General features: G+C 40.5%; 1 protein-coding gene across 1 annotated transcript in view; it reads right to left on the bottom strand.

Moving 5' to 3' along the window:
• LOC120933088 (zinc metalloproteinase/disintegrin ussurin-like) overlaps window positions 1-15,194 on the bottom strand; it is a 69,752-nt gene that overhangs the window by 51,669 nt on the left and 2,889 nt on the right. The window contains exons 3-4 of the mRNA XM_040346087.1: window positions 15,023-15,107; window positions 5,495-5,571 (exon numbers count right to left, since the gene is read on the bottom strand). Coding sequence (XP_040202021.1) covers window positions 5,495-5,571; window positions 15,023-15,107 — 162 coding nt within the window. The remainder of the gene's footprint in view (window positions 1-5,494; window positions 5,572-15,022; window positions 15,108-15,194) is intronic.

Genomic DNA, 15,194 nt, shown 5'->3' with positions numbered 1-15,194 from the left:
AGAAAAAAAAGAAATAAAGAGAATAGAACAACACTAATAAAAGACATTTATAATCTAGAACAACAACATAAACAAGATAGAAATAAAGAAACTTTACTAAAATTAAATATTAAGAGACAGGAGTTAAGAGAGCAAATAGAACAAGAAACCAGAAGTAAATTTAATCAAGTAAAGAAAGAGAGGTATTTATGGAACAATAAACCAGGGAAACATCTAGCAAATTTATTAAAAAATAAATTTTTTTTAACTATATTGAGAAAATACAAACAAGTCGGGGTGAAGTAGTGCATAAAACTAGTGAAATAGTGGAGAGTTTTAAAGAATACTATGAAAAACTTTACTCAATCAAGAAACAGGAGACTAAGGAAGAGCTAAGGTCAAAGGAAAAAAAATATATGAATTTCTAAAGGAAATAGAGTGGGAGGTAATATCTGAAGATAATCTCAATAAGCTTGAAGCCCCGATCTCAGAAGAGGAAATTAGAGAAATAGTCAAAAACGTGCCAAACGGTAAGAGCCCAGGACCGGATGGTTTAACGGTTCTTTATTATAAAAAGTTTATTGATATTCTGGCCCCGAAAATGTGTTTGTATATTAACGGCTTAGGTGAAAAGTGGGACATGTGTAAAGAAGCTATTGAAGCTACTATTACTTTAATCTTGAAAGAGGGGAAGGATAGCACACTTTGCTCGAGTTATAGACCAATTTCTCTATTGAATTGTGACACCAAGATTTTCTCCAAAATACTAGCAGAGAGGATGAAAGGAATAATGAAGGATCTGATCCACTCTGACCAGGTTGGTTTTGTACCAGGACGGGAGGGGAGAGATAACGGGATCAGAACGTTGTTAGCTATGCAGAAAATTAGTGATAGCGGAGCCCCAGGTCTACTCTTATCAGTAGAAGTGGAAAAAGCGTTCGATAGAGTAGACTGGGGCTTCTTATACAAGACATTAGAGAGAATAGGAATAGGCCCAAAAATGTTAAACTGGATTAAGGTACTGTATAACAAACCTGGTGCAAGAGTAAAAAATTAATGGGACCCTTTCTGGTGCTTTTGAACTTTACAATGGCACTAGACAGCGATGCCCCCTGTCCCCCTTATTGTTCGTCCTAGTATTAGAACCAATATTAAGGAGAATAAGGAAGATTCCAGATATAAAGGGCATAGAAGTAGGACGGGAGGAACACAAACTCGCTGCTTAAGCGGATGACATCCTGTTCTACTTAACCTGTTCGAGAATAACGTTACCAAATTTACTAAAATTAATGAAACAATATGGAGAGCTCTCTAATTTTAAAATGAATCCAACTAAATCCGAAACCCTGAGTATTAATATAGCAAAGAAAGATCAAAATATTTATCAAAAGGAGTTCCCATTTGTGTGGGGGAAAAAGGAAATAAAATATTTAGGGGTAAAAATAGCAATCTCAAAAGAGAGGATTTATAAAGTAAATTTCGTACCTATGCTGGAAGATATTAAAACAGAACTTAGTAGACTCACTGTAGGTCAGATATCCTGGGGGGGAGTATTAATATTTTTAAGATGGTAATCTTGCCCAAAATCATGTATAAGATACGGATGTTACCGATTGCCTTACACCAGAAGTATTTTAAGACTCTACAAACAATTTTTATAAAATTTGTTTGGCAGGGTAAAAAAGCTTGCATCAGCTGGGCAACTTTAAAAAAAAATAAGACACAAGGGGGATGGGGAGCACCAGATATAAGAGGTTATTACGAAGCAGTAATTCTCACAAGAGTGATAGACTGGATTAGGGACACTAAGCAAAAAAGGTGGGTAAGCGTGGAATACCAGATGAGTGATGTTTCATTAGGGAGTATTATCTGGATTCCAGATGAATATAGGGAGTTCGGTAAGCAATCACACAGTATTACACGACACGCTATCAAAATATGGGACGAAGTTCATAAGAAGGAAAAATGGGAATTTAACTCACCATTAATGCCATTAAAAGACTCTAAATATTTTGCACCGGGGTTAGAGAAAATATCCGGGAAATGGATTAGGAAAAAAAATGCTCAGCTGAAAGATGTCATGACGCAAGATAAATGAAGTACCTATGAGGAATTAAAGGACAGAGGGGAGGTAATAGAGATAAACGAATGGCGGTATGGTCAGTTAAAACATTTTTTTGAGGCTCTCCCACAGCCGTGCAGATCTGCGGAAAACCTACGTCCCCTTGAGAGAATTAGTGAAGGAGAAATAGGGAAAGGACTTATCTCTAAGATCTATAAAAATTTAATAGAAGTAGAGCAATTGGACATCCCACCATATATTAAAAAATGGGAGGAGGAACTGGGGTCTTCTCTGAGTATTCTAGATTTAAAACAAATATGGAGAAGAGTGCATACCTCGTCAGCAAACAGTAAAATAATTGAATTAAATTATAAATGTCTGACGCAGTGGTATATTACTCCAGACATGGCTCACAAATTTAAGAAAGAAGCTTCAGATTTGTGCTGGCGCGGATGCAGACAGATCGGAGATATGGCTCATATATGGTGGCGATGCCCAAAAATCAAATGGTACCGGAGAAGGATTAGATACTTAATAACCGAAATAACGGATATAGAGATCCCAGATGATCCCTGGGGATGTTTGCATCAGAGGATTAGATTACCTATGAAACAATATCAGAAAAGTTTATTACCTCATTTGTTAACAGCGGCTAAAAGCCTGATAGCCAGTCACTGGCAAGACAGGGAAAGTCCTTCCATTAGAGAATGGTGCAATAAAATAAATTCGACTCAAAATCTAGAGTTCTTAAGGTTAAGTGACATAGACGGTCTAGAGGAATATGAAGAGACCTGGTCTAGGTGGACAGAGTTCAAACATTCCATGACATTTGCGGAGTTAATGGGTGCATAGGACCTTAAGACTTTTTTTAAGGTCGGATATAATATAAGAAACTAGCTGAATACCCGGCGTTGCCCGGTCTTCCTATCTTAACCTTTTGGGGAGGAAAATCATAGTAATATAAATATACCCCGTGAAAAATAGAAAATATAAAAAGTAGCGCCACAATAAAGACTCCAATAAGGTGGCCTTTATCAAAAGGCAAAAAGGGTAGGTATTAACTTCACCTTCTCCCTTTAGATAAAAAGTACCAATTATCCACCGTGCTGGGTGTGATACAATAATTACAAGTGTTAAAACTACAATAATTGCGCGCACCACCTAATAATGAGCGCGCAGAAATGGAAAACAGCCTTATATTTGCATCAAAGGCCTATAGAGTTTCACTGTATCTAATGAAAATGCCCCATCATAGGCCATACAAACAGTGACAAATCATATCCTTAATGACAGTCAGAGTGAGTGACTGACTATCAGTGGGAAACATAAAATCAAAATAAGTGCCAACACCGTAAAAATGTATACAGTTGCAAAAATAACTAAAAAGAATAATGCAAATAATTATGACAATTATGCATGGAGTATATGATCCATAGGTGTAATGTCCCGTGGTTAAAAGGTGATATAAATATACCCATCTTTTATATAAGGGTGTAGGTAAGGGTTAATTTAACTGTCATAAATTTTTATTTGGCATATAAGCAATATGTGTACCAGGTATTATTGAAATATCTTCAGGCGTACAGAAGTTATGTGGGAACATACATTTCCCATTGATTTGCATGGGACTTTAAACAAAAACCCTGACCCTCACAAATGGGGGTAGTTAAGGGATAAATTAACTATCCTATAAGTAACATGTGACCAAGTGTTATCGAAATATGTACAGCCGTTTGGAAGTTATGAAGTAACATGTATTTCCCATAGAGTTGAATGGGACTTTAAAGAAAAACCCTGACCATGGCAAATGGGGGTGGGTAAGGGTTAAACCACCTATCCTATGTTTGTTGCTGACATATAAGTAACATGTGTGCCAAGTTTCATGTTAATATCTTTAGCCGTTTGGACAATATGTGTACCAGGTATTATTGAAATATCTCCAGGCGTACAGAAGTTATGTGGGAACATACATTTCCCATTGATTTGCATGGGACTTTAAACAAAAAACCCGACCCTCACAAATGGGGGTAGTTAAGGGATAAATTAACTATCCTATAGTTTAAGTGGACATATAAGTAACATGTGACCAAGTGTTATCGAAATATGTACAGCCGTTTGGAAGTTATGAAGTAACATGTATTTCCCATAGAGTTGAATGGAACTTTAAAGAAAAACCCCGACCATGGCAAATGGGGGTGGGTAAGGGTTAAACCACCTATCCTATGTTTGTTGCTGACATATAAGTAACATGTGTGCCAAGTTTCATGTTAATATCTTTAGCCGTTTGGACGTGATGCTGGAACATACATACATACATACATACACACACACACACGTTGAGTTTTATATATATAGATTAATTAATAAGATAGAAAATAAGATTGATCAGAAGAGATAGAAAGGCAACTGGAGGTCCAGGGGTAGGGGTGGGGAGGGAAGAGACGGGGTATAAGGGATAAAATAATTAAGGAATGAAAGTATAAAAACCTGTAAATGCAAATTAAATATATATCTGCTCCTTTTGGATATGGAGTAAAAAATAAATAAAACATTTCCCCACAAATGATGCGAAACCAAAACAGAGACGTTATAAGCAATCTGATGGTGAGCGGGTCTCAAGGTCGGTGGAGTTTGAAGTGGGGGTAAAAAAAAAAGAAAAAAAAAATCATAGTCTCCGGGCCCCGGCGACTACTGGGTGGGGAGCGGAGGAAGATCACTCCACCAGGGAAGGCTCCAGATAGGCAGGCGGCTGGCCGGGACTTGAGCCAAGGCAGAAGAACATGCAAGCGGAACTAAATGGGCAGGCACCCGAAACTGAAGAAATATTTCCTCCACTCCGACCAGCACATTATCATCAGAAAGGGGCACAGGTAAAGAAAAAAATACACACCCTCCCCCAAATTTTGGGGCCCCTTACACTGCTTTAGGCAGGGGGGTGCTGACGAAAAAAAACAAGTGTAATCTCTTCTCTCCTGACACAAGATAATAAGTGGGGGGGGGGGGCCTGGGGAAGCTTACAAGTGTAATGCAAAAAAGAAAAACGTGAGGGGGGCCGGCCAGGCCTAACAACTGTTACATCCAAAACAAAAGGCCAAACAACTAAGTACTAGTGGGACTGAACAGGTACTTCCCATCAACGATCAAGAATGCTATCACGTATAGTAAGTGATGGAGAACCCGAATACGGGTTTAAGTTCGAAAAAAGGGGAAAAGAAAGTGATGGTTGGGAAGCCACCGAGTAGCCTTGGTGAATTTCCCTGAGATCTTAGAGCTCACTGTAGTTTGAGACCCCATAGACTATCAAAAGTATCATACCTGTAAATACCAGAAATAGAAAGAAATAAGAAGGAAATGGAGAGAAAGGGAGAAAAAAGAAGCTAAACAGATAAAAGAAAGAAGAGAGAGGAAGAGAGGGAAGCATTGATATCTGTAATACTAAATTCATTGTCTTACCTTAACCCAGAGCAGGTGCTGATGCTGACCATTGATTGGATGTCATTTTCAACATAGCCTTGATAGTGACAGTGATCCTGCACAATATGAGCACAAACAGTTATAAAGTTCAGCCAAAGATCCTCAGGCAGGAAATTGAAATCCTCAACAATGCAAAAAAAAAAAAAATTCTCATTGCCATAGAAAGATCTTGGCAAACTTTGAAATATGATTGCACTTGTACAAAGTAATGGTGTAAAGGTGTTTTTAAAGGATTGGAAGTCACCCAATTGGTTCCCCCACTGTCTCACTATTTGAGGAGCTAAGACATTGGTTTCCTTATCTTTTGGGGCCTTAAAGTGGAACTAAAGTTAATAATACCTACCTTCAATGTTTTGTGGTCCCTCATTGGTAACCTCTTCCCAGCTTCTTCTAGGTGCTGGACTAAAAGAATCCATGTAGAAGCCAGACACTGGGGGATGGATTCACAAAGAGTTACGCCGGCGTATCAATAGATACGCCGACGTAACTCGGAATCTAAGCCCGTCGTAAGTTTAAGTGTATGCTCAAACTGAGATGCACTTAAACCTAGCTAAGATACATCGGCCTGCGCTGTCGTATCTTAGGGTGCAATTTTTCCGCTGGCCGCTAGGTGGCGCTTCCGTTGATTTCGGCGTAGAATATGTAAATGACTAGATACGCCGATTCACGAACGTACGCTTGCCCGTCGCAGTAAAGATACGCCGTTTCCTTAAGAGATACGCCGCGTAAAATTAAAGCTGCCCCCTAGGTGGCGTAGCCAATGTTAAGTTTGGCCGTCGTTCCCACGTCGAAATTTGAAAATTTTACGTCATTTGCGTAAGTCGTCCGTGAATGGGGCTGGACGTAATTTACGTTCACGTCGAAACCAATACGTCCTTGCGGCGTACTTTGGAGCAATGCACACTGGGATATGTACACGGACGGCGCATGCGTCGTTCGTAAAAAACGTCAATCACATCGGGTCACCCATCATTTACATAAACACGCCCCCCTCATCCTCATTTGAATTAGGCGCGCTTACGCCGGCCCCATTTAAGCTACGCCGCCGTAAGTTAGGAGGCAAGTGCTTTGTGAATACAGCACTTGCCTCTCTGACTTAAGGCGGCGTAGCGTAAATACGATACGCTACGCCGCCGTAAAAATGCGCGGATCTACGTGAATCCAGCCCTGAGATGTACACAAGACATACTGTATGTTCAAGAGGCACGTTATCTACAGGGGACTGTTCAAGCTGATTGAGCAGGTCTGCCGACACCAAATGATTTGGTCAATGTGAATAGGGGCAGAAGCCTGAGTGCAACCCATAACCTTGAACATGTCAGCTCTACTAGAAGCACTAACTCTGTGTCCTCCTGCAGATGGCTGTCCACTGCTATGGCCACCTTCACTTGTCATGGTAAACCACTCTGCCAAGTTTGCAGTAGCCATGCTGACATACAGCCAGACAGTCAACATTACATTCTGATCAGGGACTCTGCTTCACAAGGGAGTTTGTCCAGGAGTGGTGCAGTTCACCGGGCATCAGAAAGACACTTAACACCCCACACCACCCACATGGTAATGGGACATGCAAAAGATTGAACTACACCCTGTTTCAAAAAATATCACTCCAGGTGCGCTCTTCCCATGTACTATTTTACTGTAGTGGTCTAAAAGTACAAACATACAGTGCACTCAGTGACAGGTCACTCACCTTACCACATTATACTTGGCCTTGGGGGCTCTTTGGGGACCCACTGTCTTTTGGGGCTTTGTCCAGAAGTCTAAAACCTCTGCCACTACCAGAAAATCTATAGTGGCTGGCCCCTGTCCTTTCATCATTGCCTCCCAGCACTTCTGGAGAAGTTCCAAAACCCCACACAGCCGTTAAACCCATAAATCAACCAGCTACTGATGATAAGCAGGAGCCCAAGCAGGAGGACATAAGAGCATGCAGCACTAACATAAGCCCCAGTCACATTGGTGGATATTGTCAAGACATGGGTTTAATATCACTTTGAGTGGAATGGCACTGCTCACAGCTGAACTACTTTACCAAAGACTTCCACAGCCGTACTTGCATTAAGTCCGCTGCGGGATCTTGTTATCAACTGACCAATGTTGTCTCCAACTGGCAGGAGAAAGATTGTATTCCTTTCCAGGACAGAGCAAGATTTTGTCTAAGAGTAAATTATTATTTTTTTGGATAGAGTAAGTACTCCCTTGTCAGTTTTTTTTCCACCTGTGTAAGGAAGATTTCCCTTCACTTCCTGTCCCACAACCACAACAGGAAGTGAGATAAAATCCTTCCAAAGTGACAGATTCCCTGATTGCCATCAGGGTCACCGAAATTGATGTCCCCATTGGAAGATTTCCTCTCTATTTCTGTCCTGGTGACATCCAAAATTTGTGATTTTCTCTTGCTTTCAGTTTTAGTAAAAATAGTAAATAAGATAAATAGAGAGGGTGAATCGCACAAACTGGGACACAGACAGCAATAATAACAGGTGTCCTAAAACAAAAAAGTTTTGCCTTTAGTTACATGTTAACCACTACGTCGGCAGAATGGCAAGGTTGGGCTCAGGGACGTATATATACGTCCCCTTTAAGAGCCCAGCCGTGGGTCAGAAGCTCCGTGACCGTGCCCGCGGGACCCGTGGACCCGATCGCCGCCGGCGTCCCGTGATTGGTCACAGGAGCTGAACACACCTTCCCCGTTCTTCTGCGTGGCAGTGACACTGATCGTCTGTTCCCTGATATAGGGAACGATGATCAGTGATGTCACGCCTACAGCCACGCCCCCCTACAGTAAGAATTACTCCCTTAGGGCACACTTAACCCCTTAGCGCCAGCTAGTGGTTAACCCCCTTCACTGCCATTGTCATTTTCACAGTAATCAGTGCATGACAATGGTCCCAAAAAAGTGTCCGATGTGTCCGCCATAATGTCGCAGTCACGAAAAAAAACACTGATCGCCGCCATTAGTAGTAAAAAAAAATATTAATAAAAATGGCAAAAACTATCCCCTATTTTGTAAACGCTATAAATTTTGCGCAAACCAATCGATAAACGCTTATTGCGATTTTTGTTTATACCAAAAATAGGTAGAAGAATACGTATTGGCCTAAACTGAGGAAAAAAAATGTTTTTTTATATATTTTTTGGGGGATATTTATTATAGCAAAAACAAAAAAATATTGATTTTTTTTTATAATTGTCACTCTATTTTTGTTGATAGCTCAAAAAATAAAAACCACAGAGGTGATCAAATACCACCAAAAGAAATCTCTATTTGTGGGAAAAAAAGGATGCCAATTTTGTTTGGGAGCCACGTCGCACGACCGTGCAATTGTCAGTTAAAGCGACGCAGTGCTGAATCGCAAAAAGGGGCAAGGTCCTTAACCACTTAAGACCCGGACCATTATGCAGATTAAGGACCGCCCCACGTACATATTCTGCGGCAGGGCGGCCCTTAAGTGTGAAATCCCCTATCTGTTCATGATTTATTTCAAGGGCTCTGGGGCGCGCACAGCGGGAGAAAATCAGCAGGCCGCGATGGCAGCAGGGACCTGCCAACCGTTCACAGGAGAAGCAGAAAGCTGTTTTGAGATGGAGGAAAATTAAGATCTTGTATTTCTACTGAGCAGAAACACGGATCTCTGTTTTCCTCCAGTCACAGCATTCCCCCCACAGTTAGAGAGCACCCCCTAGGAGCACATTTAATCCTTTGATCGCCCCTGATGTTAACCCCTTCCCAGCCAGCCTCATTTATACAGTGACAGTGCATTTTTTTTATCACTGATCACTGTATTGGTGTCACTGGTCCTCAAAAAGTGTCACTTAGTGTCAGGTTTGTCTGCCGCAATGCTGCACATTGTGATTGGGATTTTTTGGGACTTTGTTGGATTTTTTTTTTTACCAATAACATGTAGTAGAAAACATATTGGCCTAAATTCAGGAAAAAATATATCAGGATGTAAAGAATATTGTTGTTTTTTGTTCAAAATTGTCGGTCTTTTTCTAGTTATGGCACAAAAAATAAAAACTGCAGAGGTGATCAAATGTACCACCAAAAGAAAGCTCTATTTGTGGGTAAAAAAGGACATAGATTTGTTTTGGGTACAGTGTCCCACGATCACGCAATTGTCAGTTAAAGCCACACAATGCAAAAAATGTGGTTAATTATCAGTTCATGTTTGCCAGTAACCCTTTCCCTCTGCCATATCATTATGCTGTATCACCACCTAGTGGGACCATTTAAGAATTGTTGGCATTCCTTTTACTGTGTTTGGATACCTACAGTATCTCACAAAAGTGAGTACACCCCTTACATTTTTGTAAATATTTTGTTATATCTTTTCATTTGACAACACGGAAGAAATGACACTTTGCTACAATGTAAAGTAGTGAGTGTACAGCTTGTATAACAGTGTACATTTACTGTTCCCACAAATAAATTTGCGCATGGTTTCCCTAAATATCCATACCAGACCTGAAGGACCTGGTATGGATTTTGGGGGGATCCCTACGCAATATTCTTTTTAATTTTGGTTCGGGGTTCCACTTAATATTTAATGACATTTTTTCCTTTAGAAATTAAATTTTGTTGTGGTATTGTTCTAAACATGGGAAAACTGTGCCACTTTACAGGTATACTATAGACACACCCCGGGCATGATATTTAAAGGAATATTTAATTTTTATTGTTTAACTTTAAGCATTATTAAAATCACTGCTCCCGCAAAAAAACTGCCATTTAAAAAAAAAATTTATCCTATGTGTCCATGTGCACACTCTCGTTTATTGCCATTTTTAGGCAGTTGCGTTTAACAGCGTTTCTTTGAAAGCAAAAAATGGGTTCAGACGCAGAAGATTTCCAAGTTTCAGGCGCCAAATGCGACTAAACGCGACGTTAGCAACGTTTCGTTCATAGGCATTTTTTTGCCCATTAAAAAAAAAAATGTAAACGCAAACGCGGCAGGAAGTGGCAAAATGCAGCTAAACGTTGTAAAACAGACGTTTTAAACGTGGGTTACTATCTGTCAAGTTTAATCATTTAGGAGCCGTTGTAAAAACGTCCCGTGTACATGGAGCCTAACGGGTTTCCGCGGCTTCTGGATTTCCCCCTGAATTTCCCCCCAAACACCGCATAATGTTCGTTGTTCGCGGAACATCCAAACAACCAAAGTTCGGCTCAAACCTATACTCGGGCTGAACCGTTCGCCCATCCCAACTGGTAATATGTCTGTGCATGTCTGCCCTGCATACAGCCAGGAATGGTCATGTAAATATGACTGTATGTGTCTGGTCTGATAGCTGATACCGACCGCTACACAACATAAAGATGCTGAATATGGGGGGCAGTGGCCCGGGTTTAGGGGCTCACAAAGGTTGCAGGACAATCTCGACTATTAACCCCAGCTTATGGACAACAGATATATATAGGTGGCAAGAGACGTGTTCATGGAACATAAGTCATTAAAGGATATCAGTGCATTTGTGGCCTTTAACCTCCCTGGCGGTATGATTATTTCAGATTTTAGGTGCTGAAAGCGGTACCATTATTTTGCAAGGAAATTTGGCGTTTTAAATTGTAGGCCTGTAATTCTTAGGAATAACTCACTTAAATCTGTCCAAACAAGAGTCTAGTAGACATCTCGGGTATGATAAAGTTTGAAAAACAAAATCATAAATTATAATATAATAAATAACTATAAATAATTATAACAAATGATAATGTAATTATAATAAAAATTATTCTTTTTTTTTTTTTTTTCAATTTCTTTATTTTTTCAAAATAAATTTTCCTCTTCATTTGTACAAAACATGGGAAATAGCAATCATCTTAACAAATATAAGTAAATAAATCCAAAATACATTCCAAAGAATTTAGCATAATACAATCTCTCTATTCACTCCTCTCAAGAGAGGAAGAGAAGAAAGAAAGAAAAGGAAAAAGAAACAAAACAAGAAGGAACCAAACGATCACATTCCTACAATTGGGATCTTTCCATCTCCCTTATTTAATTCCCATCCTCCCACTCGCCGAGTTGAAGGCATGGCCAATTGATTCCCAAAATTAATCCATAAACAAAGGGGGGGAGGGCACTGTAAGGGATAGCATTTGATAAACAAACAAAAATTTCAAATTCCCTAATATTTGGGCATGGGGGGACGCTATCCCATGCCCTCCCTTCTATTATTTTATTTTAACCCACTCCCAGTGCTCTCTCCCCCCATGGTACTTATAGTTCCTTCTCGTTCCTTATTAAAATATACATTCACAAATTTCCCCACCACACCCCCATCTAATTCCACAGTTAATCAAAATAATAATAAATAAAAAAAAAAAAAAAAGTAGAGAAAAAGAAAGGAAAAAAAAGAAGTTGTATCTCTCCCTCTCTCCCCCCCCACGTAACCCTACTCCTCCCCCGTCAATCCTCCTCCATCCTCAGACTGAATCCAATCATTCCATGGTGTCCAAATCTTCCTATAAACCTCTCCCTGTTTCCTACTTGCCCATATCAGATCCTCCATTCTATTTACTTCTTCCACCTTCCTAATCCACATACTCAAAGTAGGGGGTTGTATTTGTTTCCATTTAAGCGGTAAAAATTATTCAATAATGTAATCAGATCAAAAACACTGAAATGTGCTCAGTTGCAGAATTGTCGCTGTCATTATTTTTTATTTTTTATGACGAATTTCCCCACAAATCGCTATCGCTGAATTCTGCAAGTGATTATAATTTATTATCGCTGTTTTCTAGCTGCTCTAAAATCACTTTTAACATAAAGGGACACTTTTGGTTGCTATGGACAATCTACAGTTTGCAGGCAGAAAGAACAGTTTTTATTATATAAAAGTACATGTAGGACACTGGGCAGACCACTAGGGACAAAGGGGGTGTGTATTTTTTACATACAGTACTGTAATCTAAGATTACAGTATACTGTATGTAATGTGTTTATTTACTTTTTTGAATTTGGCGCCATTCTCCGCCCCCTTGCGTCGTAACGTCGCAGGGAACGGAGATCGGCGGCACACGGGCACTGTGAATCAAGCAAGGAGGACACCGCTCGCTCACACAGCGCGGTGGCATCGCAGGATCCAGAGACAAGGTAAGTAAACACTGCCTGTGGATGCTGCCAGGCGAGCCCGAGTCTGGCTCGGGGTTACCGATCGCAGCACAAAAATTTAACCCCGAGCCAGACTCGGGAATACCGCCAGCCAGGTTAAATAGGGCAAAATAAAAGCAGTAACCTGTTAGGTAAAAATACAAACAGCTATTCCAATAATGCAATGCTGCACAATGGCAATCACAACATTACACAACAAGTTTCACTTAAAGTGGAAGTAAATCTTGTGCATTAATTTTACCTATAGGTAAGCTTATAATAAGGCTTACCTATAGGTATTATAAATATTTCCTAAACGTACACCGAGATATTTACTGTAGATTCAGCCGGTGAAGTCACCGTCACATGCGCTCTGAAGGAACAGCACATCCTGTGGCGTAAACAGTGGCTCTGCCACAAGGAAGATCAGGTGAAGATGGAAACGCCTTCAGCAGTGACAGCACGCCACTGGAGGGCTTCGTTCTAAGGTAGTTGCACATAATGTGCTAGTATGCAATGCATTATTTATTTTTTGCTCAACCAAAACAATACCTAAACCTAATCTCAATCAAAGAAAAGTACTAAGAGGGCTAAACCGCCTTTTTGAGATAATGCAGACAGAAATAACAAGATACAGGACTGCTCTCAATTTCTGAGTGGATCAAAAGTTCTTTTGTTTGCATTTATGAAACAGAGATAATAAAATGCTTCCATTGATACATTTAACCACTTAAGACCCGGACCATTATGCAGGTAAAGGACCTGGCCCCTTTTGCGATTCGGCACTCCGTCGCTTTAACTGACAATTGCGCGGTCGTGCGATGTGGCTCCCAAACAAAATTGACGTCCTTTTTTTCCCACAAATAGAGATTTCTTTTGGTGGTATTTGATCACTTCTGCGGTTTTATTTTTTGCTCTATAGACAAAAATAGATCAACAATTTTGAAAAAAAAACAATATTTTTTACTTTTTGCTAAAATAAATATCCCCAAAAAATATATAAAAAAAAAAAACTTTTTTTTTCCTCAGTTTAAGCCGATATGTATTCTTCTACTACATATTTTTGGTTAAAAAAAAAATCGCAATAAGCGTTTGATTGGTTTGCGCAAATGTTATAGCGTTTACAAAATAGGGTATAGTTTTATAGCACTTTTATGAATTTTTTTTTTTTTTTACTAGTAATGGCGGCGATCAGCGATTTTTTTTTTGTGACTGCAACATTATGGCAGATACATCGGACACTTTTGACACATTTTTGGGACCATTGTCATTTTCACAGCGAAAAGTGCTATAAAAATGCACTGATTACTGTGAAAATGACAATGGCAGTGAAGGGGTTAACCACTAGGGGGCGCTAAGGGGTTAACTGTGCCCTAAGGGAGTGATTCATACTGTAGGGGGCGTGGCTGGATGTCTGATGTCACTGATCGTCGTTCCCTATGACAGGGAACAGACGATGAGTGACAAGCTACAGAGAAGAACAGGGAAGGTTTGTTTACACTCACCTCTCCCCGGGCGTGGTCACGGAGCTTTGAACCGGGTCACGAGACCCACGGCTGGGCACTTAAAGGACAACATACCTGTACGTGCCTGTGCCCAGCTGTGCCATTCTGCCGACGTATATCGGCGTTAGGCGGTCCACAAGTAGTTAACAGACCAAAAGAGAGCAAGTATGGCCCCGTACACACGACCAGTTTCCTCGGCAGATTTCAGCTTCCGACCGAGTTTCTGGCTGAATTCTGCCGAGAAACCCGGCCGTGTGTACACTTTCGGCCGAGGAAGCTGACGAGGACCTCGGCGAGGAAATAGAGAACATGTTCTCTATTTCCTCGTTGTTCTATGGGAGAACTCGGCCCGCCGAGGTCCTCGGCGGCTCCAGGACTGAACTGGCCGAGGAACTCGATGTGTTTGGCACGTCGAGTTCCTCGGCCGTGTGTACGAGGCCTAAGAGAAGTAGTTCCTTGTTAGGGTTTACATACACTTTAAAACAATATGGGGGAGATTTACTAAAACGAGTGCACTCAGACTCTGGTGCAGTTGTGCATGGTAGCCAATCAGCTTCTAACATCAGCTTGCAAGCTTTGGCAATAAAACCTGGAAGCGGATTGGTTTCTATGCAGAGTGACACCACATTTTGCACTGTCCAGTTTTAGTAAATGACCCCCTATGAAACAAAACAGAGAGACTGGATAGCCCAGGAAGTTGTCTGGCCTCAGGTGTATGCTGCCTCCTAACAACTCCCGAATGCAGTCTGTATGCTCTAAATTGTTGAAATATAAAAAAAAAATTTGTGTAACACGGAATAGAGAATTTAGTAAATCGGCTGTAAAATCATCTCTGCGGATGAAGCTTGTCATCTACATAGAAATATTAATTGTCCCCTCATCATCAAGAAAGAATATGACTTTACCTTTATGTTCCCCTGAGGGCTTATCATTATCGGTCTGTCATCCTGATCATAGCTTGTCTCCATATATCTATCAGCTACCAGTTCCCTGAGGGATGAAAAATTGGCGAAATTAAAGGGTTTGCAGCATTTCAACCTCCCCCGTTCTTCTTCCCTCCAAGTGCTTCAACATGTC

Source organism: Rana temporaria, chromosome 3 (genome assembly GCF_905171775.1).
Source record: "Rana temporaria chromosome 3, aRanTem1.1, whole genome shotgun sequence".
Classification (NCBI taxonomy): Eukaryota; Metazoa; Chordata; class Amphibia; order Anura; family Ranidae; genus Rana; species Rana temporaria.
Note: the sequence above shows the minus strand (reverse complement) of the source record. Positions and strands in the feature narration are given on the sequence as shown.